This window comes from Embiotoca jacksoni, unplaced genomic scaffold, assembly GCF_022577435.1.
Source record: "Embiotoca jacksoni isolate LCO1_2020_lvr unplaced genomic scaffold, fEmbJac1.0.p SCAF_5, whole genome shotgun sequence".
Classification (NCBI taxonomy): domain Eukaryota; kingdom Metazoa; phylum Chordata; class Actinopteri; family Embiotocidae; genus Embiotoca; species Embiotoca jacksoni.
In genome coordinates this window covers 3,332,366-3,356,817 of record NW_027185403.1, presented here as the reverse complement: position 1 = coordinate 3,356,817, position 24,452 = coordinate 3,332,366, and the positions used below count along the sequence as shown (strand labels likewise).

The 24,452-nt window shown below is 44.4% G+C and overlaps 4 protein-coding genes across 5 annotated transcripts; 1 reads left to right on the top strand and 3 right to left on the bottom strand.

Annotated features, from left to right (window-relative positions):
• Positions 1 to 496: 496 nt before the first annotated feature.
• Positions 497 to 4,354, bottom strand: LOC138211648 (F-box/LRR-repeat protein 12-like). The gene is made up of 3 exons (XM_069171628.1): positions 4,199 to 4,354; positions 3,937 to 4,012; positions 497 to 3,322 (listed from the first exon to the last, which is right to left on the bottom strand). The coding sequence occupies exons 1-3, from the start codon at positions 4,297 to 4,299 to the stop codon at positions 2,228 to 2,230; spliced, it is 1,272 nt and encodes a 423-aa protein (XP_069027729.1). The 5' UTR covers positions 4,300 to 4,354; the 3' UTR covers positions 497 to 2,227.
• Positions 4,355 to 4,642: 288 nt separating this feature from the next.
• cops6 (COP9 signalosome subunit 6) lies at positions 4,643 to 9,674 on the top strand. The gene is made up of 10 exons (XM_069171462.1): positions 4,643 to 4,717; positions 5,560 to 5,685; positions 5,788 to 5,919; positions 6,281 to 6,369; positions 6,616 to 6,678; positions 6,790 to 6,837; positions 6,931 to 7,045; positions 7,833 to 7,925; positions 8,067 to 8,167; positions 9,187 to 9,674. Exons 1-10 carry the CDS (start codon positions 4,675 to 4,677, stop codon positions 9,325 to 9,327), a joined length of 951 nt encoding a protein of 316 aa, XP_069027563.1. The 5' UTR covers positions 4,643 to 4,674; the 3' UTR covers positions 9,328 to 9,674.
• A 563-nt stretch (positions 9,675 to 10,237) lies between these two features.
• LOC138211589 (uncharacterized) lies at positions 10,238 to 12,364 on the bottom strand. Its single transcript, XM_069171549.1, has 4 exons — positions 12,310 to 12,364; positions 12,181 to 12,225; positions 11,903 to 12,063; positions 10,238 to 11,160 (listed from the first exon to the last, which is right to left on the bottom strand). Exons 1-4 carry the CDS (start codon positions 12,362 to 12,364, stop codon positions 10,393 to 10,395), a joined length of 1,029 nt encoding a protein of 342 aa, XP_069027650.1. The 3' UTR covers positions 10,238 to 10,392.
• Positions 12,365 to 14,500: 2,136 nt separating this feature from the next.
• mcm7 (minichromosome maintenance complex component 7) lies at positions 14,501 to 23,621 on the bottom strand. Of its 2 annotated transcripts, none has more exons than XM_069171599.1 (15): positions 23,420 to 23,621; positions 21,225 to 21,304; positions 20,154 to 20,318; positions 19,914 to 20,038; positions 19,655 to 19,835; positions 19,429 to 19,566; positions 19,167 to 19,316; positions 18,913 to 19,027; positions 18,678 to 18,809; positions 18,125 to 18,208; positions 17,626 to 17,837; positions 17,252 to 17,517; positions 16,902 to 17,070; positions 15,640 to 15,749; positions 14,501 to 15,155 (listed from the first exon to the last, which is right to left on the bottom strand). In XM_069171599.1, exons 1-15 carry the CDS (start codon positions 23,448 to 23,450, stop codon positions 14,930 to 14,932), a joined length of 2,184 nt encoding a protein of 727 aa, XP_069027700.1. In that variant the 5' UTR covers positions 23,451 to 23,621; the 3' UTR covers positions 14,501 to 14,929. The 2 variants fall into 2 exon arrangements, with proteins under 2 accessions (XP_069027700.1, XP_069027701.1); XM_069171600.1 differs by lacking the exon at positions 23,420 to 23,621 and adding an exon at positions 21,915 to 21,925.
• Between the last annotated feature and the right edge of the window lie 831 nt (positions 23,622 to 24,452).

Sequence of the window (24,452 nt, the reverse complement as noted above, 5' to 3'; positions counted from 1 at the left end):
TTTTTAAAGGATCAGTCTTGCTGTCACTCATTTCGTATGACGTATTTACCAAAGGCACATATGTCAGTAGGTACAACCTGCTTGAATGTACTGTATGTTTGACAATGACTTATGTATTTGACAGTGACAACGTCTGGGACTGCAACAAATAATTATTATCATCATCATGAAATATCCACCGATTAAGATTCATCTTCAGATAAATTGTTTTGTCCAAAAACATATCATTTATGATTAGTTTAGATCAAATAAAAAAATTTAAAAAAAAAGTTAATGCCAGAGAATGTGAGACCAGAGAAACTATACAGTATTTTGCCTTGAAAAATCAACAAAAAAAAATCATTCTGTTGTCAATTATGAAAAACAGCAGAACTTGCTTTTTTTTTTTTTTTACATGAGTGTAGCTGATAGGTGCACTTTTATTAAAAGTCTAACAGACTTAAGTGATTAACTTCAAATATTTGTATTTCTAAGACAAATGACACATCAGAGAAGATCTGTTCAAAATAGGTTTATTCAAAACATCACTTTCTCTTCCTCAACCTTCTTTACATGGTTGGTTTAAAAGCAAAACAATTCAGTGTAATGACACAGAGATTCAATGTTTTTCCTTATTAATACAATAAACTGACATTTACATACAATGTAGGCAAAAACTGACAAAGTAAGAGGGAATAGGGACTTGGTAAAGATGAATTTAAATATGTTATTTTGTGCATTTATATTACCAAAACCGAACAACTGCTTGTAATATATACTGTATGTGGCCAGCCGGTGCGCATTGCTAAAAAGTGGTTAAGCAACAGGAAACAGGTGGATCCCTGCTAGTAGAGTGCCTCAGTTCTTTGCGTTTGTATAGGACACCTGCTTATCGGTTTACAGTCTACAGTGACATTATACATTTTGCTTTATATTGTGACTTCCCAAAAGCCTTTTTTTCTCTGCAAGATTTTTTTTTTTTTTTATTGTGAAGTGAGGCTACCCTCTATTTCCCCTGGAAAACACTGTGTGAGGCAGTTGGGTTGGAAGATATGCAAATACAACCCGTCAGAAACTATACAATCTTTGTCTCCCATCAAATATTCTTGCTTACCACTCAAGTCAGTGAGGCAAAAAAAAAAAAAAAAAAAAAGACTGCTTTGTGGCAAGATTAATTTTGTTTCATGATGTTTGCATCAAAGTAATTTGATTTGCCAACAATCCTGTTTGGTCAGCTAATCTCTAAACAGTTTCTAATCTCATTTAACAGAAAATTTATATCATTATATGTAAATCAATTAAAAGTAAGCTTTCACTGAAGTTTATTCAGGAAGGAAATCAATTTGAAATATCTGGTCACAACCGAAATAAAGGGCATGTATGCACATTTATCACGCAGTGGAGGTGGTGAGGTTTTTCGGGGCGGTTTGTTTGTTTGTCAGCAACAATTTTTTTTTTTTTACTTGGAGGAACGGTGCAGCGTGGGCCGAGGAAAAATACATTACATTTTTAAGAGGATTCAGATAAAGGGATGGAATCAGGAACTATTTTTTCACCTTCATTAACATTGTAAGATATGTCATTTTCCCTACTAAATAACCTAAACCTGGATCCTGTATGTCATGAGGCCGCGGTAGGCGTACTGTGTGTACTCGTAGTCTTACCGGTTCTTAAGACTTGTTTTATTTGTTGCTTGATATTGACCTGTTTTGTTTGCCACCCTTTACCTCCACTGGAGAGGTTATGTTTTCTGTGCATTTTTTTTCTGCAGGATTATTGGATAAAGAAACTGAAAGTGACTCCTATTTTCTTTCGTATTGTACTTACAATGATTGTTAAAGTGTCAATTCAGTATTCCTGTTTACAGACGATCGGAATATGGTTACTCAGTTTTGATGCTTGTTAGCTTTTTTTCTAAAAGCCTGGGGAAAAAAAAACATAATTTTATCAAATGTCTATAGTACCACAAACTAACTGTTTTCTAATTTATTTTTTTATGTTGTTGTTGACATAACGACCTGAAAAAGTATTTTTCTTCATTTTCAGACTTTTTTGTAGTATTACCACAGAATGTAAATGTGGCGTTCTGAATCCGGTTTACATGAATTTGTGGTGTCTGCGTGACTCAATAATAAAAGTTTCAACTATTAATTATATGAATAACGTTACTTAAAACTACATAAACTTGTGCGAAAGGGAATTTTATTTACATTGGCCATTTGTATACGGCACATAGTGGAGACCTCATTTAGTCTGTATTAATCTGAACAGAGCAGTTGGTGAAAAGTAGCGAGCAGGATGGCAGCCGGACGGCCAGAGAGCGACGCAGACTTGGAATAGGATCATTCATATCTAGTGTCTTGTTCTCTTCGTTGCTGCTATCTGCACTTGCAGCTTCTTCGTTGTCCTGCTCTTCTTCACCTTCACCTTCACCTTCACCACCACCACCATCATCACCACCACCACCACCACCACCCTCCTCCTCCTCTACTACCGGTGGACTCTGTCGAATCTGGAAGATCACCTCTAGAAACTCCAGCTGCCGAAGTCCACGGAGCATCCTGCAGCTCCGGACTATCTGCAGCTCGCTGAGTGTGCAGTTCCACAGACACAGATGTTTCAGGTCCTTCAGACGGCTGGCACACAGCAAGCCGGGCCCCACCTCCTTACCACCAAGACTCAGCTCCTCCAGTCCAAGCCATCCTGCCCCTAGCCCAAGGGAGGCCATTTGTAACTGGTATCCCTGCCGTCCTGTAATGCCTATTTCCAGAAACTTGAGCCTTGAGAGCCCTACCACGCCACAGAGTCCATCTTTGGCAGCACAGCTCCTGAGCCCATTTGCTGTTACACGAAAAGTGTCTCGTAGCTCTAATCGACTGAGCCTCTCCCATGACGTCAGACTCTGCAGGTGCTGGTCTGTAAAGGAGGGCACGTTGTTAAGGACTAACCTCTCGATACCGACGCCTGACGGAGAGTTAAGCACTTTTCCTTTCCGATCCTTTCCTTGCTGTTGAGCACCGACGCTGGATGTGGCTTCTGCACTCTCCTGAGGATGAGCGGGGGAAGTAGGCTGGCTGAAAAAAACACGAGGCAACTCACAACCACGCAGCTCCAACACCTGCAGGGATGGAGGTAAGATCTGGCAATTGGGCAGGCACCTCAGGTCCGCATGCAGAAGATAGAGCTTACTCAGGCGAGGGCATTTTGTGGCCAAAGCTTTGAGCCAAGACTCAGAGAGAAAGGTGCCGCCTCGGGCGGAGAGTAGCAAACCACGCAAGCGAAGGCACCTCAGTCCGCAACCCAGGTACTGACGCAGCAGGACCCAAAGGATGCGGGACGTCACCTGAAACACAGCGGACAGTCCATGAATGCACGCGTGTTGAGGGCGGAGGACAGGAGGCAAAACAAGGAACACTTTCTGCCAACAGCTGTAAAGACGCACGACTCATATGTAACCAAAATAGGCTCCTATTTTATTTGTAACCAACAAAATGAAGCATAAAATATAACGCATTGAATAGAAATGTTAAACCTTAAAAGAAACAAACAAAAACGCCGAACAGAGAAATAAATGTAAGAATTTAATCATGAGCGCCAGCAACCTGCCAACAGATGACCAGTTTGATGAACAAAGGATATTCAGGGGTGTCTTGTGTATATTTATTTTAATGCCACACTGGGAGCCTGAGCAATGATTTGATTTGATGAGACGGAAAAGTTGAATTTTTGGGAGTCTTAATTGTTACAAACTACGAGTACAAAGAGCCGAAATCGACTCTTTTCTTTTTCTTTCTTTATCCCCCAAAGAAAATAGGAAAGTTGTGCTTTTGGCACGAGTGTTATTTGTCAAGAGGATTGTCATGTATTTACACAGTCGTGTATCAATAAACACCGCACTAAAGCAAAAAAAAAAAAAAAGAAAAAAGGCTGAAGCCGCATTGCTCGTGATATCCTCACCCCTTTCCAAGCAGTCAGATCGACAGTTCTCCAGAGTCTTTGATCTTTGACGAGGCGTTTCCATCTTTTGCACACTCTGCAAACAACCGCAACAGTCAACAAAAACAACTTCACGCGACAGAAGTCACAACAAAGGGAAAACAAAAATAAATTAAAAAAAAAAAAAATCTGGCACTGAATTTTGTTTAACAAGACGAATAATTAGTAAAAAAAAATATATATATATATACACACCGAGAGCAAAAGTTAGATACCCCCTTACCTCCCAGCTCTGACAAGCTCTCGCACGCTCAGATACGACAGCACGTCAATTAAAATGTTTTCGGGGAAGTAGTCCAGATTACATGCTTTAAATTCATCCATTTTGTAACACAAACTCTTGAACCTTGTGCACGGACTAATATCCGGGGCGCACACGAGTTGCGCCCCGGACTCAGCGGTCCCCAGGAAACAGCTGCCCGTTGACTGTGGGACCTAGCGGCGGATATTACATCTAAAATCAAACCCGCTGCTTTGTGTTGACCCACACAGCGCCTCGCGTCACACCGGCCTTTTTTTTTTTTTTTTCTTTTCCGTAAACGCTCGGCACCTTTCTAAGAAGAATTGTGCGCTTTTAATAGAGCTTATTTTAAAACACCCCCCCCCCCCTCCCCCCCCCCCCCCGGATGAACCGACATTGCCACCTAACGTCCGTTTGGGCGAACAGTCCACTGCGCCTGCGCGGTTAACCGGGACAAGATGGCGACCAGCAATGGCGGAGGAATGGAAGTGGATGGGGCAGGCGAGTATTTATCAGTTATCCCATCGTTTCTGCCTTGATATTAACGCAGGACCTGTCTTCAGGTCGCCGCCGGTGCCGCGTACGTGTGTTCCGAGCCGTCGTAAGGGACGAGTCGCTGGCGTTTAGAGGCAGAAAGCAGCGGTGCTCGGCTGACATAAGCGGGTTAAACGGCTCTGCTGGTGAAGCTGTCAGGACGTTCATCACTCTGGATGTTTGTTTCCTCCTCTGCAGTTTGCATCAGGCCACGAAAAAGCTCAGTTCTGTAGGAAAACATGTGACAACAACCAGATGAGAGATTAGGACCCGGTCCGCTCACCGTGACACCAGCTGATAACGTCGTTATATCCTTTTATTATTACATTCAGTTTCATTTATTTATATATATATATATATATATATATATATATATATATATATATAATCAAATAAATCACAGCACAAGTCGTCTGTAAGGCCCCCTTTAACACGCTTAAAACATTACACAGCCGAAACCAACAATTAAAAAGGATTCCCAGTTGGAGAGGAAACGAGAAGAAAACCTCCAACCAGCTCAGAGGTGTGATGAGAGAGAGAGACAAGAGCCACAGCAGGACATTCAACTGATGGTGACTGGCACCGAGGCCGGCCCTAACTACAATCTTAATAACATCATCTTTAAAACAAAAGCACAGAGGGTGTGTACCTCCAGAAACCTAAACTGGTTCGAGGCAATCCACTTCCTAAACTCCCCAGCGGGCCGGCCGGCCCTCTGAAAGCAAAGGTACCGGATGAGGGCGACGTGTAAGATCGCGGTCGCCGTGCCGTTAAAGCCCGTCTCGTTTTGTGTTTCCGTGCGACTGCAGCCAGCCCCAGCGTCATGGCCTCGGGGGTCACGGGGAGCGTTTCTGTGGCCCTGCACCCTCTGGTTATCCTCAACATATCCGACCACTGGATTCGCATCCGCTCACAGGAGGGGCGGCCGATGCAGGGTACGTGTTGACCGCCGGGGCTCGGATGTTCTTCTGTAAATAAATAAAAAAAAAATAAGGGAAATCGCGGACGGATTGATTGTTGTTTTTGTCTCTACTCAGTGATCGGAGCTCTGATCGGGAAGCAGGAGGGGAGAAACATCGAGGTGATGAACTCTTTTGAGCTGCTGTCTCACACCATAGATGACAGAGTGCACATCGACAAGGAGTACTACTACACCAAGGAGGAGCAATGTAAGCGGTGTTTGAGTGCCGAGGACAGCGATTCACCTTTATTTATTTGTGTGTGTGTCTTCTTTCATCACCGACTTTGATGAAATCGTGTGCAGCGTGTGTCGTGACTGTCCTGCAGTCCTGATCAGTTTACTGATGAACCTTTTTTTTACTAACTTTTAGTTTTCCTCCTGACGCCTCTTTCTTTTTCAACGTTTTGCACAAATGGCTTTTTTGACTTTCTTATCTTCAGCGCAAACTTATGTAAATAAACATGGAAAAAAAAAAAAAACTGATCCGGTTATCGATAGATCGTTTGTTTGTTTGTTTGTTTATTTGTCGTAAATAAGATTTTTCTGTAAGATGTCTTCTTGTGTCTCAGTCAAACAGGTCTTCAAAGAGATGGAGTTCTTGGGCTGGTACACCACGGGCGGTCCGCCAGACCAGTCAGATATCCATATTCACAAGCAGGTAGGGGAAATACTGAAGTCCATCCAATGGCGAGTGGCAGTTCACGGCTAATCCCAAAAGCTCCAAAAATGACATTTGCTGATGTGAAACTTCTTTAAAAAAAAAAAATCCTGTGTACAGCAGCTTCAGTTATATCGCAGGGGGAATAACAAAGACTTTTATTTTGTTATTTAGGAAGTGGAATGGCCCGATGCGTATTTGAGATTGCGTACATTTGCTTCCTGTCATTTCTCTCGTCCCCGCCAGGTGTGCGAGATCATTGAGAGCCCTCTCTTCCTCAAGCTCAACCCGATGACCAAACACACCGACGTGAGTTCATCCGCAATTTTCACACGCAGGCAAAACGACACTGATGTATTTAAATACAGCAGCTCTAAACAAAGTGTCCTTTTTTTTTTTTTCTTTCTTTCTTTCTTTCAGCTTCCCGTTAGCGTTTATGAATCCGTGATCGACATCATCAGTGGCGAGGTGGCGTTTGCTTCTCATTTCAGCCGCATTCTTTCCCAGGTCTCCCGTAGATAACCGTCTTTTAAGTTTTATTCCCGTTTGTTTTCGTCGCAGGCTACCATGTTGTTTGCTGAGCTGACGTACACTCTGGCCACAGAGGAAGCGGAGAGGATCGGCGTCGACCACGTCGCTCGAATGACGGCCACCGGCACCGGAGAAAACTCGACAGGTCTGGAGAACTGAACACAGTGCCCTCATAGCTGCAAACCATTTTCAGGCACGAGTTGCTTTTGAATGAGCATTATTAAACAGTCGGCCACGAAAGCTGCTCTTCAGCTCTCATGTTAAACTGCCGATTTGTCCTCAAGAAATGGGTTATTCTAGCTGGTACGAGCAAAGAGACCGTTTTGCTTCAGGTGCGATGATCGGACTACTTCTGTTTAGTACCGCGTATTTGGGAGTACGACATGAAGAGGACGTGCTTTCAAAATTAAAGACGAGACTTCATAAAGCAGCAGTGTGTTGAGGCCGAGTTCTGGGCCGCGATGGACTCTGCGGTTTTTTTTTTATTTCTTACAAAGCTACAGCACACAGATGACTTTGTTTGTGCTGGTTGTTTAGGACCCGGTGAAAGCGGTAATCTCTTTCTGGAGGAGCGTCGTATTCGATTCTGGTGTCTCTTACCCGTAGATAGATGAGGTCTTCAGTGCACATTCGTTTGGGAGACGTACGCTTACCGGGACACCCGAAACTGTTCGATGTCAAAAAGAGAAAGATATCAAAGTCAGCGTGTAACAAGTCCACAAGTGTCACAACGGCATTTCAGTTTTTCACAAGAGTAATAAGAGTGGAAAATGAACACGTGCGTACATACAGACTGAATACACAGACACAGGAAAAGAAACAGCCGAATGCCGTGCGACCTACCTCAGAATTGACAGTGTCATTAAACGATGAGTCCGACCTGAAGAGGGTTTCCCTTTTAACGTTTGGCGTCTGTGTCTTCCCCGTGTTAGTTGCCGAACACCTCATAGCCCAGCACAGTGCGATAAAGATGCTCCACAGCCGAGTGAAGATCATTCTAGAGTACGTCAAAGCCGTGGAATCAGGTGAGAGGATGGGAGGGCGTCCCCTCTTATGATTACAAGCTCCTGTTTTCTGGTATGTTGACAGCAGTATTTTAGCCCACTATTTTTTTTGTTGTTGCATAATGTTTATTCTTCTCTCTCGCGTGTCCGTGCGTGACACAGGAGAGGTGCCATTTAACCACGAGATCCTTCGAGAAGCAAACGCCCTGTGCCACAGACTGCCGGTCCTCAGCACCATCAAATTCAAAACTGACTTCTATGATGTGAGTCTACTTTGTTGTACATTTACACACACACACACACACACACACACACACACACACAAATGTATCGCCGCCTTTAAATGCACGTCGATGTTTTCATCAAAAATATTAAGTTGCCGGATAAAGTTGGCATTACTTGCAAATCCCGCTCTGCCTACGTACCAACACTGACCCTAATAACAACAATGTACAGGCGGGGATGAAACGGGAAAAGGAGGGCACAGTCGCGTCGGGGGAATTAAAACGTGATGTGTTTGCAGGTCAATTCTAAAGATGCTCGCGTCTGTTCCAGCGGGCAGAGCTCAGAGCTACATGCTGGCATAATTCAGGGAGCGCATACCAGAGCTTCTTGCATAGTTTTTTATTTTAATTTTTTTTTTTTTAAAAAAAGCTCATTTTACTAAAACTGCCGAGCGGTGCAGTTTTTACTCAATGATCCTCAAACACGTGTAAATGGTAGTTGGAAATAATTTTCAGCCGTGAATTGAAACGTACCTGGTGCTTGAGTGACCAGAGCGTCCGCACATGTGGGGAAACACGACTCTTCCTATGTTTATTGTAGGGAAGGAAGATGCCACCCGGTGCGACCGTGAGGCTCATTAATGCGGTTTTAATCGTTTTTGGAACGACACGGGAGATTTAAAGCAAAGAAAAGGACGATTTACCAGGTTTTGGATTCACAGTTGTACGACAGATTCATTATCAGTTTTGCTCTTTATGTGGTTTGTTGACGGTGAGATGAACATAGAACGTGGCCAGAAAGTCTTTTTTTTTTTTTTAGTTTAACACAGTTTAACGAGTTGGGAGCACTTTACTTCTCATTTGTACTTTTTCAAGGTATTTCTGGTTGCTCAGTTTTTTTTGTGTTTTTTTTTTAATATACTAAAGATACATTTTAGATTAATATTATATACCTTTTATGTTGCGATGATGATGCTGCCGCCGCCGTTTCTGGTGATTCTCCGCATTGTGCTGCCAAATGAGAGCTCTCTACAACTCTGCCTCTTGTTCCCCTGCAGCAATGTAACGATGTGGGCCTCATGGCCTACTTAGGCACCATCACCAAGACCTGCAACAGTATGAACCAGTTCATCAACAAGTTCAACGTCCTGTACGACAGACAGGGCATCGGCCGGAGGATGAGAGGACTCTTCTTTTGAGCCGGCAGACAGTCACGAACAAGCACTGCGGCTTCCGGTCTGCTCGGACTTTTTTTTTTTTTTTTTGGTTTGTTTGTATTTTGATTAGCTAAAAAAAAAAAAAAAAAAAGAGAAATTCTTAAGCCAACAGTAGCTTTTCAAACCAGTCGATCATTTTCAACCACACGTGTATGGAAAAGCGCTTAAATGTCACCAATCAGCAAGCGATATCTACAACATCACTCAAGTCTGTCGTGGGTGTGCACAGCAACGAATCCACTGTACATGAACGTTATGTTATTTTGCCCCGTTTGTTTTATTGTTTCATGTTTCTGTATGTAATAAATGATCTGATTTTTTTCATGGGACTTTGACTCCTCTTCTTTCTAAGCTTGAATGTTTATAACGGGGAACACATTGTTGTGTGTACACAGAAGGAGTGAAAAATGTCCGACCCGCACTTTTCAACGAGCCCCTGACGGTGTGCTACGTGGAGCTTCGGGTTTATTGTCGGGAGCCGAGAGTGTTCGCGGCTGACTCGTCTTTTGAAGTTGTGTTCCTGCTGTTTGATCGCCTTCGGAGGTTTTGGACAGGCAGCCATACGTGGTAGGAAAAAAAAAAGAGTGTGGAGGGGGGAAGGGGGGTAATGGGTGGGCCACGACTTATAGCCCTGGAGTCTGAGGTGTTTTAACAGGAGTCAGCATGTATTTGGTTTTTAAATGTGGAGCGGAGCTCAACATAATGACCCCCCCCCCCCAACCTGCAAGTTGGTGCTTTTACAAGTCCGTTTTTTTTTTTTTTTTTTTTTTTTTTACCTGCCATGTGGCAGTGGGAGGAGCAAACCTTTCCGTCTTCCTACATCTTTTTTAAAGTATATTAAAATCAAAATGCTTCTCATTCACTGATGGAAAAAGGTATTTGTCACATTTTATTATGTCATCACTCACAAATACATGTCGATGTTATTTAAAGTACATCAGCGGGATGTTAAAGGAACGTGAGATTGTGCAACTTGGGATGTTTTTCAGTCAAAGTCTGTTTGAATTATAGAGACACACCTTTCCTCCCGACACTTCATTGGACGTCTTACTGACTGTCCTCCGCAGGCTCGTCAGCGACATCAACGGGCTGCGGGTACTGGAAGCGCATCGGGTCGTACAGGTCATCCCTGGGGTCGTAGGGGAGAGGGTGGTTGTACCCGTACGGGTAGACTTTCTTCCCCATGGGTGCAGGCGGCGCTGGTTCCTCCACGGGCACCTCCCTCTCTTCCTCCACAGGAGGGGGAGGCAACGAGACCTTGCCCTTCATGGGCCTGGGTGGGTGGTCGATCAGGCAGTCGGGGTCCCAGTAGGGGTCGCAGTCGTACTCCATGGCCTTGAAGGCGCGGAAGGGGGCCGGGGCAGACTTCTTGACCGGGACCGGGGGAGGCGGAGGCGGGGTGGACTTCTTCCGTGGAGGAGGAGGCGGAAGTTGAGGCGCGGCCACGGGGGCCGCTGCCTTCTGCGGGGTGCAGTGGGGGTGGTAACGGGGATCGCAGAGCACCGGCACGGCGCCGGTGGGCATGTAGACGATGTGAGGCTTGCAGAGGGGGTCCTTTCTGTTACACAGGTAGAGCACGTCGGCCTGAGAGATGGCCGGAGGGGGGGGAGGGGTTGCAGGGTGCTCCGCGGCCCTCGGGACCCCTTTCATTGGCGGAGGAGGAGGAGGGACTTTGCACTTCTTGTCCGTGGCGGGGTCGCACATGATCACCGGCACTCCCAGTTTGCTCTGGAAGTAGGAGGCGTCGGGGCCGTAGGTGTTCTCCAGGTGCCTCATCTGCTGGTAGAGCATCCGCAGCTTGTCGATCTCATAGAGCTGAGAGGTGGAAAAACAGATCAGCTTGACACAGCGGGAGAAAGACTCACTCGACCGCATTTGCAGCCGAGCACCGCAAATCTCAAACTCGAGGAGATTCACAGCCTTGATTCGGATAAAGGAAAAACTCTTTAAACACCAACTCGAATATGAATTCCTTCAGGGATGTACCGCTCGATTTCATTCGGATTTTTGGACAAGTCCGCGCCGACGGCCAGAAACACAGCGTGATTTGAACCTCAATTACTATGCACTGTTCTAAGTACGATCAGGCTCAAAGTCCTGGTCTTTTCTAATGTATGGTGCTTTAGGCTTCAGGCGTGGAAGGACCACTGAACGCACAGGTGGAGGCTCCAGCTCAGGGGGGGGTTTAGGTGGCCTGTGGGCAAGAGCCTCTTACATGTTTGAAGTGAACTTTAACATTTCTTGCCTAAAAATGAGCACCCACCATATTAGAGAGGTAACCCTAATATTAACTATGTTTTCCAACATTGTGGAACCTGGGTCGGAAATTAGAACGTAACGTGATCATCTACTGAAATCTGAACGTACTGTGCCAGTCTGTGATTTTAAGCTTGTGTTACAACTTTAAACCTTAAAGGGGGTTTGGAGCTTTCAATAGCAAAGAGATAAATCTGCAGTGAATAAGACATCGAGACAAAACATTTTTGGGAAGGTTCTGCAGAGAAAATTGTGGGATATAGCATTTTTTGTATTGCTTCACAGCAGGAAGCCTGCTTACCCCCTCCGTGTGTCCGATGCTGCTGTAGTATCTGTAGTAAGCCTGGAAGTCCGGGTTCCCTCTGTACCACCTGGGATCCGCGTTACGCTTCGGTCTGGAGTGAGTCAGAAAGCGGTTCGCGCTCTCCGAGTCAATGTTGACATCACTGACAGGGACCATCTCTGTTAACGGAAGAGATGAAGTCAAGTCCCTTGAAGAAAGGGCTTTTCGGTGCTGCCGACCGGCTGCAAAGAGGATCAACGTTTGTACTGAGAAGCGGTTTTAAGATCTGCCGTTACCTTCCTGCTTGATGGCATTCAACAAAGACTTGGCGTCCAGCACGCCTGGAAAATAAGAACGAATATTTGCTCGACGGGGGATTTTCTGTTATTGCAAGACATTTGTAAATTCAAAGAATCAGAACTGACCTGGGAGAAACGTGAGACAGCAGAGCGCCCCCGCCAAACATAGTGAGGAAATCATCTTCGAGCCCTGCAATCCCGAGGAAAAAGCAAAAGAAAATCATATCATAGGGTCCGAGGGATAGTCCTCGTTAGGTTAGGTTAGGTAGTTACTTTTTTGATCCCCGAAGGGAAATTTTTTTCACTACAGCAGCATACAGAAGCAATAAGATAGTAATAGAATAATAGAAAAACAATAAAATAGCAGTAAAAGATATTAAATATAAATATAAAATGCACAGTATATACAGTACAGTATATATCTATATATATTATATACAAACAACCAAGAAACACAGTCAATTACTAAGAAAAGACAGTATACTTCTTTGTGAATTTCAAAGTTTCAATTTACACAAAGAAAAACACATTTAAAAAAGGCATCTCTGTAACTTCTTGATCTTTAAACATTAGTTGTTTGTTAGAATTGAGGACCTTCACCAACAACTTGTTGAAATGTGCAACAGATTTGCAAACAAAACTGTTAAAGTCATTCACCTGGATTTCCATCTAAAAATGTGCCCATTTGTGAAGAACTACAACACATCTCCAACTCTAGTCCTAAATATACAATGATACGTATAAAATGCAGGTATAAAACACAAAATTTTGTTAAATGTTTCTAGTTTCATCACCCAACATTGTTAAATAAAACCCATCCGACCATGCTTCACTCACCTGGCTCAGGAGGCTGTCTTCACTGGACGAAGAGGGCTGAGTGGGCTAAATACAAATCTCCGTCCACACCACCCCGCAACCTTATCTCCCGTCCAATAAGGTTTCAGCAACGTAGAGACCCCGACTCGGGTCTCCACCTCCCCCTTTTAATACCGTAATGTGGGGCCCCTTTGGCGCCAATTAAGAATAAAAGGCCCCTGGACTTTAGCAGCAAAGCCATAAAGAAAACAGACTTCAAATGGAAACTCCCCATTAAGTCTGGAAGGAAAGCATCACCTGCTGGGATAACTGCAACTATGGGGAAAATGTTGCCTACTAACACAATATCCATGCCAAAGACGCAGTAAAAAAAATAAATAAAAAAAAAAAAAAATCAGAGATGACAAACCTGACGGCCTCAAACATCCATTTATAATGAGTTTTTACAGATAACCGAAACAGTCGGCTCCTAAAGGTGCTTATTTGAGCCCGGAAAACACCTGCTTTTCTAACAGTTGTGCGACTGCGGGGACGGCGATCAACAGAGACTTCTTTTTTTTGTCTTGACATGTTCACCGTGAAATCTGAAGTGCTTAAAAAAAAATAAAAAATAAATCACTGCATTCTTACAGGATGCGTTGTCATACTAATCATACATGTCGTGAGCTAAATGCATGTTTGCCAGTTGAATGCTATTTTTCTAACACGACCCCAGACTTCCCATCCAACTCGAAAACCAGCGCAAAACAACAGAATTAAATGCAGTCACAGAGCGGTATTCAGTTTGGAAGCAGCTCGGGCCGCTTATACAATGTGAATATCCCAAAAATTGAATTAACGTAATTCATTTTTGGTCACGTTTCAATTGCTTTTTTTTTTTTTCAAGCGCATGACAAACATCAAGTTTTGGCTTGGAAATGATTCGTCCAGTGGTGGATTTTGACCAAATACTTCTGCACAAATAGCTCAAACTTTGAGTACAAGTACTTGAATTTCTTAGTACTTAAGAGGAAATTAAAGAACATTTTAACCGAAGATTTCTTGTTATTTTACCAACATATTTCATATAAAACCATTTGCTTAAAGAATAATGCTTTACGATGTTACCTAAAATGGGGTTATTTTGTCCTTTGGTGCTTTAGACAGTATTTTACGGGTAACGGTTTATGTTTTCAGCGCTTGACTTCTGCAGGTTATTGCTTTTGCTAAATACCAACAACCTTAAATGTGATAAGAAACAAGAGTTATCTTTGGGTTTGAGAGGTTTGCATAGAAAAGGCATTTTGAAAACGGAAGATGCGATGGACATTTTTTCGCCTCTTTATAGACTAGGCTGTATGAAAATAATTGTTAGTCATTACCCTGTGTTTTGCGAGCAGGCGTTAACCGAAAGCTCCGATAAGGCTGCTCAACTGCCAAAACCAGGTGTTCGGACGTGATTGAAGCGCACTCCTTCGTCCCATCCCGTGTGCACGCAGGAGTCAAGAGTGGATGTCGAGCACATCATTTAACCATAAATTTATTCTGTCACAATGCAAGGCTCAACGGTATTTTACGTCTCGCCTGGTTGGCGTTACAAACTTTAAAATGTACAGAAATGCTCATGCGGGATGCTTTCAGGACTAATCCGCAGATAATACCACAAAATACCAAGTTCTGACATACATATTTACAAGCGATTTACTGGTCGACGGGAGCGTCAAACATAAAAAGCTGCAGATCTCCAACAGCGGGAACTTTTGCCAAACAGTAACACTGAAAAAAAGAAAAGTCCACTTTCTGCTCGATGTGTGGTGCTGGAGGAGGAAAAATAAAGAGCCTTATTATGAGTCTGTAGAAAGCCCAGCGTGAAGAGTTCCAACCCCCCCCCCCCCCCCCCACCGGGTGGCTGAAACAAAGCGTGAAGCGTGAGGACGTGTCCCGGGGTTGCTCAGACGAAGGTGACGCGGCTGCGGGCCTGGTTGACCTGCCACACGTTCAGCTCCTCGTACTCCTCCAGGGCCTCCTGGAACTGGGCGGGCGTGAAGCCGCGAGTGACGCAGCGCTGCTCCGCCTCCGTCATGCGGACCACCCCGCCGGCTCCGCCGCGGCCCACCGCGCCCTCCGCTGCCAGCTCGCGCACCAGAGAGAAGATGACGTCGGCGGGACGCTGAGTCCTGCGGAGAAGGAGGTAGGGATTGTTTCAGGATTTGGAAGAGCAATTTCCCCAAATGTTTTAAGGAAAGCAAATTTCACTGGCTTCAGATTCACTCGTCCTATTTCGATCTGAAGTTGATGGGTGTGTGTGTGTGTGTGTGTGTGGGGGGGGGGGGTGTCAAAAATGTCTGTTCTCCCTTTTCCTGTTGTTGCTCAAAAGCCTCCAGGAGGTTTTACAGCACTGACTGCAGAACAGTTGAAAACGGTTAGAGGTGTGAGCACGCCTTCACGCCTGCTTCAGTGAACATGTTGCCGTGTAAAAATCCTGAGAAGTTTTACAGCCTCCTCCAGGACATGGCGCTACTGTTACAGGCACACGAGAAACTCGTAAAGGGGGATTTCAGGCTCGGAACGACATCCGGTCACTCGTATTATGTGAAGTTTGAGCTGACTGAGTGCGTCGTTAAGGACGGACGCGGGGGGGGTGCCGGTTTTAACGCTGACCTTGTGGTGTTGGACTTGTCGGCTTGTAGTGAATCCTTTGACATCTCCATCAGCCGCATGGCCTCGTTGACGTCCTCCTTCTCCACGGCGTCCATCATGCGAAGTCGCGCCTGAAGACGGGGCATTGAAAGCGGAGGGGTTTTGTTGAGACGGCCGTTTTGATCGAGCAAGTAAACAAATATCCCGCGAGACCCGTCTCGATGTCGGCTGCGCTGTGCCGGCACTGTCAGACCGAGACAAGTGCAATGCCCTCTGGGATGGCCGGCAATTGCCCAAGTCTCCGCCTCTCAACACCAGCTAGTCTCTCCACAGGTTGAAATTAAAACACACCAAACAAAAGTTGAAAAAAAAAAAAAAAAAAGGAGCTTGAATTGAGTTTTAAAAAAAGATTTTTTTTTTTTTTTTTATTATTATTATGTGGAACAAAGTGATGACAGTGCTGGCCATGGTCAGTTTTGCATGGGTTTGCACAGCTGCTCCAAACGCACACAGGCTGACTGCCCACCCTGCAAAGCTGGCCAGGATCAGAAAAGATGTTTAGAGCGGGGGCTCTCCCTCGAACAAACAAATAAACGAGTCATCGGAACAAATGCAGGGTGAAGCTAGTGTGCAGCTGCGGCGCTATTTTCGTGGTCAACGCCACGTGTCCTCGCAGGTGCGGTTGTGACAGTGTTCCGCCCCCTTGTGGACGTCTGCGTGCAGCACATTGCCTTCCCGTTCGCCTGAAGTGCTGGTTTTGCAGTAGGTGGATGACTGCTACCTGCACAAACAGCACTTTTGGCAACCAGAGGCACAGACGATAGATACAAATACTTCAGCTCTTTTGTTTCAAAAGAAATTACTACAAGTGCACGGATATGTTCTTGTGGCTGCTCTGTGACGAGGAATGACGACTAAGCACGGGTGAAGCAGGCTGAAGAGCGTCTCGTCCGGCGTGGGAAAGAAGTGCTCACATTGCAGTAGGCCAGGTTATCATCACTACCTGCACTGTAAGCACTTTATCGCACACGAGACTACTGATGAACACACACGTGAAGGGAAAAACACTCCAATTCCATTGGAAACTTTAACAATAAGTGCAACCAAACATTCGCCTACGTTCAGTCGATTTTTTTGCGCCATTGTTAATGTGAAATTAAACGGGATCGCGATCTACTTCTAAACAAATGCCGGGACCTGCTGCCGATGTTCACATTCACGCAAGAGGCCTGTGAAAGTTTGCGACCCCTCGCGGCCGGCTGGAGCGGATGTGTAGTTCTCACCAGGGCAGTGGCGAGGCGGAGGATGGAGAGGAGGGTGCGGGCGGAGGTGAAGGTGGTGTCTTTGCTGACTCGAGCCTCCTTTCTCATCTCCACATAAGCGGCGGTGATGTAATCGGCCAGTACCTCGGGCACCACGGGCTGCCGATTCTTACACGCAGATATGTAACGCCTGAAGGGAATCGCATGTGACAAACTCAGTTAGGAGTTACTATTGTCTCAACGTGTGAAACCTCACTAACATTTCGTCATGTACATTCACTCAACCGCGACAGTTGGATTATATGAAAATATGTTGTCAAAGAGTCGTGAATTTGGGACAAACGTTTCAAAAGCATTGCGCGGATCGTCACCTCATCAGCTTCATGTCGATGGGGGTGAAGTGGGTGGGCGGCTGGCGGCAGTGCTGGTGGACGTAGGTGATGTGCTGGGCCAGACGCAGGTCGGCTTCAGCGTCCGGCTTGTCCTGGATGAGCCAGAGCAGGTCGAAACGGGAGAGCAGAGCCGCCGGCAGCTGAATGTTCTGCTCGATGCTCTTGCGGGGATTGTAGCGGCCGTAGGCGGGGTTGGCCGCGGCGAGAATGGAGCAGCGGGCGTTGAGGGAGGTCATGATGCCGGCCTGGAGGGGCGGGACGAGCATTGTTGCTTACGTTACGCCGGCGTTAAGAGTTTAAATGTCCTCCACAGTGACTCCCAATTTTACGGTGCTGGCAGTTGCGAACGTTACCTTGGCAATGGAGATGGTCTGCTGTTCCATCACCTCGTGGATGGCCGTTCGGTCGGCGTCCGCCATCTTGTCAAACTCGTCGATGCAGCAGATGCCCTGGTCAGCCAGCACCAGGGCGCCACCTTCGAGGGTCATTTCACCGGTTAGGGGGTCACGCATCACTGCGGCAGTCAGACCGACTCCAGACGAGCCGCGACCGGTCGTGTACTGGCCTGAAGACCGGAGAGGGAATGAGAGAAAGAGGTCAAATTAGATCATGATAATTGGTATTCTGTCCGGTTGTAATTCTTAATCAAATTTCACTAAAACAAAGACTTTTAAATTTAGATACCGCATCAGTCTGGTGTTCGCAGAAAAGCAGTCTAGCATGCAGCTCTAGTGAGACCACCGCCTTTGAAAGTTAATATTTTACAGTGACCAGCCTAATGGAAAGAAAATGCCTCACTAGATGAAATATTAAACCAGATACAGGACTTTTACTCCAACAAACAGGACTCACTTCGAAGAGCCAGACGGTCAATGTAGGACAGCAGCTGGGACTTGGCGACTCCCGGGTCTCCCATCAGGCAGATATTTATGCTGCCTAGAGGGAGGAGCGATAAAACAGGAAGAGTGTCACGGTTATTACAAGATTTCATGATGGAAAACACCTTTTAAGAAATTACTCCCACACATACTAACTGGACCGGCAGACATGCAATCTGTCCAATGAAAGAAATGTTGTCTTCTGCAAGTTTTATTAAAAAAATAAAATAAACAATATCATTCAAAAGCATTCTCACATCCTTCTCTGAGAAATTTCAACTTTAAAATCTCTAAAGAACTAGTTGGATATGAGAATTTTGTCCCACTATAAATAAAAAGAGGAAAAAAAAAAAAATAAAACTGCCGACAGCCGAGTAGGAACACGATTAATTCTTACGTTTTTTTTTTTTTGGTGGGTTATAATGTGGTTGCTATTTTTCCAGCTTTACTTTCTTTCAGAAAAGGGCAGCAGCACCTCAAAGACTGTCTGTTTGGAAAGAGCTCCAGGGTCATGCGTTTGTGCTCACCTCTGATTTTCATGCCTTTGGGGGCCTGTTCCACTCCTCCAACCAGCATCAGCAGCAGAGCCTTCTTTACATCTTCATGTCCGTAGATCTCCGGAGCTATCGAGCCAGCCAGTTTCTCATAGAATCCTTCATCTGCAACAGAATATCGTTACTTCAGTAACACAGGGTCACGTTTCCCTTTCCCTACCCGCGAATTCATTCCCGTTGTGCTGAAGTGCTCCACACGGATCCTGACCTGTGATGCTGCGCAGCTCCTCGTCACTCAGCACCTGGTTTCCGAGCTCATCGTCCTCCGTCTTGTTCATGAGTGCGATGCTGTGAGACTCCAGATACGTTTCTGACAGAAGTCCCTGAAGTCAAATCAGGATACGATTGAGGTGTAAATTTTTTTTTTTTTTTTTTTTTAAATCGCTGGCAGTTGAAGAGCGGCTCCAAAGAAAGACCGCAAATCTGACACATCAACAAAAGTGTTTGGAATTTCCTGATTACCTGAACAACTTGATTGAAGCCTGTGCGCAGCATAGGAAGGAAGATTCCCGTGATGGCGACGTGGTCTCCCGGCTGAGCAAGACGAGTGTTTTCACCACGAGCAAACACCGTCATGCTCCTCGGAATATTACCAACAGGCACCTGGTCACTCTGTGGGATATCAGACGAAAACTCATGAGCAAAAAAAAAAAAAAAAGGGACTTTCCAAAACAACAACATGTAAAGACAACGAGAGAGCATTTCACCGAGCAGAGTTCCTTACATGTTCCTGAATACGCAGATCCTGGAACTTGACAAATTTGGAGCCTCTGGTCTGCAGGTAGAGTCGACCTCCGGATTTGTTGGTGACACACTCTTGGCTGGGACACATGATGAGGGGCATGAAGGAGGGAGACTGGATCTGGAGGTCAAAGGAATCACATCACGATGACGAACACGAATCTCGTCGCAGGCGCCAAGTGATTACAGATGATTAAATCCGATCTTACTGGTTGATAGGTCTCGGCGCCACACTGGTCGCACGTGTACGTGGCAACGGCCATCATGGGCTTGACCTCGGTGGCGCGGGTCACGATGCCTCGAACCGCAACCAGATGGCCGATGCTGTCAGCCCGAATGTCGCGCACCACTTTGGGTTTAGAGGTGCTCGGAGATTTGAAGTACAGCTCGCTGTGGATAGGAAGCAGACGTTAAGGTATTCATACGCGAAGATGCTGCGAGGAAAAAGACAACCCTGAGTCAACTCACAATCTCCTCATGAGTTCGGGCGGGTATTGGTTGCGAGTGTCTCGGGTGTCCGCAGGATCACGACCCCTTTGTTCCATCATCAGCCTGTGCTCAATGTACACGTCCAGAGAATCTTTGGCCACAACCTAGACATTAACACATTTACCAAACATATTAGACATTGTTTGCAGGAGTTGATAATCTAATCAAAAAAAAAAAAGGGCATTTACTTCAAAATACCAGATGCTAAGATCTACATACATCTCTTTCTTTGTACTCTGGCAGCAGCTCGTGGACGGCGTCAGCGAACAGGCCCGTGTAGCGCTTGGCGTTCTCGCAGATGCTCTCGACCAGCTCAGGGTCTTCTTCAGCCACATCGTCCAGCTCCACAAAGAGAGACACCTGCTCTCTGTGGGCCAGCGCCACCTGGACACACAGACGAGTAATCAGACGAGCCTCTTAAAAACAAACAAAAAAAAACATTACGCGACCTTGTCTGCATATACCGCTCAATAACACAGACAATGACACCTCTACACGTTCTCTAAAACTTGGCCCAGCTGTGGCGCTACATACAATAGCAGACACATTTTGCAAACAAATCAAAGCAGTTTACATTAAGAATGATATCCAAATGACAGATTTTGTGTGAATTCCCCCCCCCCCCCCCCCCCCAATCATTTTATTACAGCTAAACTCAATCTGACGTCATCTCTGTAATCAGTTTTTAACCATAAAATATTCTTGTTTTAAATGTATCGGGGGTTTTTTTTTTTTATTTATTTTTTATTTAACCTTTTCTGTGATGCATCAACATCATTTGTTGCCCCGTTCCTCTGGCAACGTCTTGTTTTGTATTTTATTGCATGTATGTAATTGATGTGCACTTGACATGTCACTGTTGGAAAAGAGATTTTATTCCATCTGTTTTTACCTGGTTGAATTAAGGTTAACTAAATTTAAAAAAAATTAAAATAAAATACAGCACCAAAAAAAAAAAAAAGTTTGACTTGTACAAATAAACATTTAAAACACATCTTCTAGATTTTAGCTGATATAAAAATCCCATCCAGGAGGAGAGAGTATAGCTAAAATAGAATTGAATAAAAAAAACAAAAACAAAAAAACAGTCTATTCACTTTACTGACCAATTATTACTCATTAGCTCCCCCACCACATTTATTCACTTTAGTTAGATAATGTCAATACAATCCATCATCAAGCCTCCTCCTGGGGCCCAGGACATTAAAATCTGAAATCTTTTTTTTTTTTTTTTTTTTTACATTTTTATTATTATTATAATTATTATTACTACTCATTTACAATACTCACAAGTTGAGCTCCATATTTGAACACCTTCTTCCCGTTGTCATCCTCTGTGTAAAACTCCTGCAGGAACCTTTTGCATTTGTCTGTAACAAAAAAAACAAAAACAACACCTTCAGCATTATTTGACAGTAGAAAAAAAAAAAACACACAGGCCACATCCAGCAGACACTAGGTGGAGATTGTTTGTTAGCGAGACACACGCACACAAAGACAAACGTGAACTGAAGTAACCTTTTTTTATTTTCTTTAGATATTAAAGACGGTTTCTAAGTTGAAATATTTTTTTTTGTTAACGCCACCAACAGTGGGCCTAACACACTGGGAGCTAATTTGTTGTCCTGCGACGACCCCCTTTGTTGGGTAACATGGCATCCTGTAATCTCGATGAGTCACTACTGCCTCCAGTTAAAGCACCAAACTGCCAATGGTGAGCTCCGCGAAGCAAATTCAGCTCGGGGTTTCCCCTGCTAACATAGTTTTAAGAGTGAAATAACTCCCGTAACGCAGCAGATAGCTTCAGGGTGAAAATGTAAATACAACAACAACAGGCGCGCTCAGTTCAGTGTCCATTTTTTTTTTTAAGGGAAAATATCCCCCACTTCTCCGAAAGAGCCACAACTACGTCCAATATTTTATTCTACGTTACGAGGAATAGACTTAGTCTTCGTGTGATAAACAAAAGACTGTACTTACTTTGCCGCTGTGGCAGAAAACCTGCAGCTCTGCCGAATTATTTCCCTGTTCCGAGGATGTTATTGTAAACAAAGCAGCACATGGCTTTTTGTGCCCCGTCACTCTGATATCACTCCGCGATCCCTCCGCTCTTAAAAAAAAAAAAGTAGTCCCAAAGGCTGTTGTTTTCACACACACACAAAAAAAAAAAAAAGAAAAAGAAAAAACAGAAACAGAAAAACACAGCCAGCCATCTTCTAACGTCAGCTGGGTTGTGTTTGGACACTCGTACCACGAGTTAATGTTTAACGAGCAGGGTTTCCGATGGTTCGTCCACTTAAAGCGACACGTCTTCCGCTGAACGTCCAAGTTAAGAGTCGCAGATTTGGAAGATTACTTTTTAAAAGTTTGACGTGAAGACTCAAAAACACGTGATTAAATAGACGTATTGTTGTTTTTTTTTGTTCCAAGAGTTTTACGATATTAAGACAAGTTAAGGTGCCTTTAAGTATAAGCTACGGATATTTATTTATTTTTGAGGACCCGCTGATTGTTAAGCGTAGAAATAAAAAAAATAAAAAATAAAAAAAAATGTGCGCCCACATCCCCCCCCCCCAAAATAAATAAACCAGCCTTTCAAAGTGCCCCTTAAGCAAGGCACAGAGCCTGCAGCCCCCCCGGGGGGAGTGAAACCAGCAACTCTGGTGTCCACGCCGCGTTAACTTGGTGAATGCTAAAGGGAGCTAACCCCATGCTACCGTAGTGCGGCGGTGGTTCGTTATCATTTCGTTTCAGGCCACTAAAAACTAAACTCGGAAGAAAGTTCACGTTTGGACGACGTGTGTGATATTTTACATCGCAGGGAAATCGTGCAACAATATTTATTTTTATTTATTCACGAAGCTAGTTGACGTTTTTTTTTTATCTGTCATGTCTCCGTTGATCTTTACTGACTCAACAGAGGACACCAAACACTACAACTACTTTTCAGTGTTTTATTGGGCAAAAAAAACCAAAAAAAACATCAAACTTTCTAACATCCTTCACTGTGTGTGTTTTTTTTTCGACGCATCTTCTCCAACCGTGTAAGCAGAGAGAGTTATTGTGAAGACATGTGCTGCACACTGGCGCCTGCTCCTTTGTTTAAGGATCCATCCGGGTCACCGTGCAGGCACAAAGCCCACGCAGACAATGCTGAACTCTTAAAAAGTTCAGGTTGAACATTAGCTCCTGGTGGCCCCTTCTTTCTCTTTACAGACAACACACACACCCAAGGAAAACGTTGTAGTGCAAGTAAAGAGGGGGAAAAATAAATAATAATAATAATAATAATAATAAAAAGGAGGTACTGATGAATTAAGACTACATGCATTATTTCTACTTTCTACCCATATACAGCCGCTTTTTTTTTTTTTTTTTTTTCCCCCCTAAGACTTCTCAACATTCAGTAAATAAAAATAAAAAGTTTAGTCATTTGGGCCAACCTGTTGCTGCCATGCCGTCACTGTGAAAGATAACACTTTTACCTTTCTCTGCCGCATAATCCTTACGAGCCATGGCTGGAAACGATGGAGCTTTCAGGTGGGGAAAAACAAACAAAAACAACAACAACGTGATTCCAAAAAAACCCTGAAGTACCGATTAACACAAAATACAGTTTTAAATTCACGGTTTGGTCTCTTTACAACCACCGGAGATCAGCATTCATTCACTTGCAGCCTGCGTTCCTCCCGGTTGCAGCGCAAGAAGTGGCGCCAGTCTGACGTTTCCAGCAGCCAATCGCGTCGCTTCTTTCCGCTGGGAGAGGCGGGATTTCGTGGTGGCGCGAAAGCTGCAGGCGGATTGTGTGTCACCTGACCAGAAGAACTTCTGCCCTGTTTGTCAGGAATGGCGCGAAATGTGACGATTGGGTTTCACGCACAACTGAGCGTCAACGTTGACAAAATAAACAAACTAACACCCCCGTTAGGATTCACTGTTTTATCACGACGCGTGGCACACACAGGATATTAACGCTATTTTCTTATCTGTGGATATACGTTTTGTCATGTGTGTGTTAAGATAAAGGAGGGGTGTTCTTACACAATTTATCTTGTAAAACCTATTGGAAAAATGAATGATTACCCACGACTTGTGCCTCATCTTTGACAGTCATTACACTAAAAGATGTTCGCTGTTTCCAAGTTTTATACTTTTAATTTAATGGCTGATTTAGATTACTTAATGGAAATGTCCAGCCTGGGTTCTTAAACTATAACAGAAATAATATAAAACCACCATACATCTTCTAATATCTAATAATTATCTTAGATAGGTTTCTGTTCTCAAAAAAGATTCTTAAGGGTGATTTCACCAATTTTTGAATAACTTGCTTTCCACAGATGTGTTTTGCTTTTAATGTCTATTTTACTGTTTGATTTAATTTGAAAGAAATGTCTCTTGCTTGCTTATTTTAAATGTGTTTTTTTTTTATTCCCTTTGTACTCTGTTGTTTACTCCTTCGTGGGATTTTGTTGTTGGGGGGGGGGGGGAGTATGGTCATATCTGCCAGTTATAAGG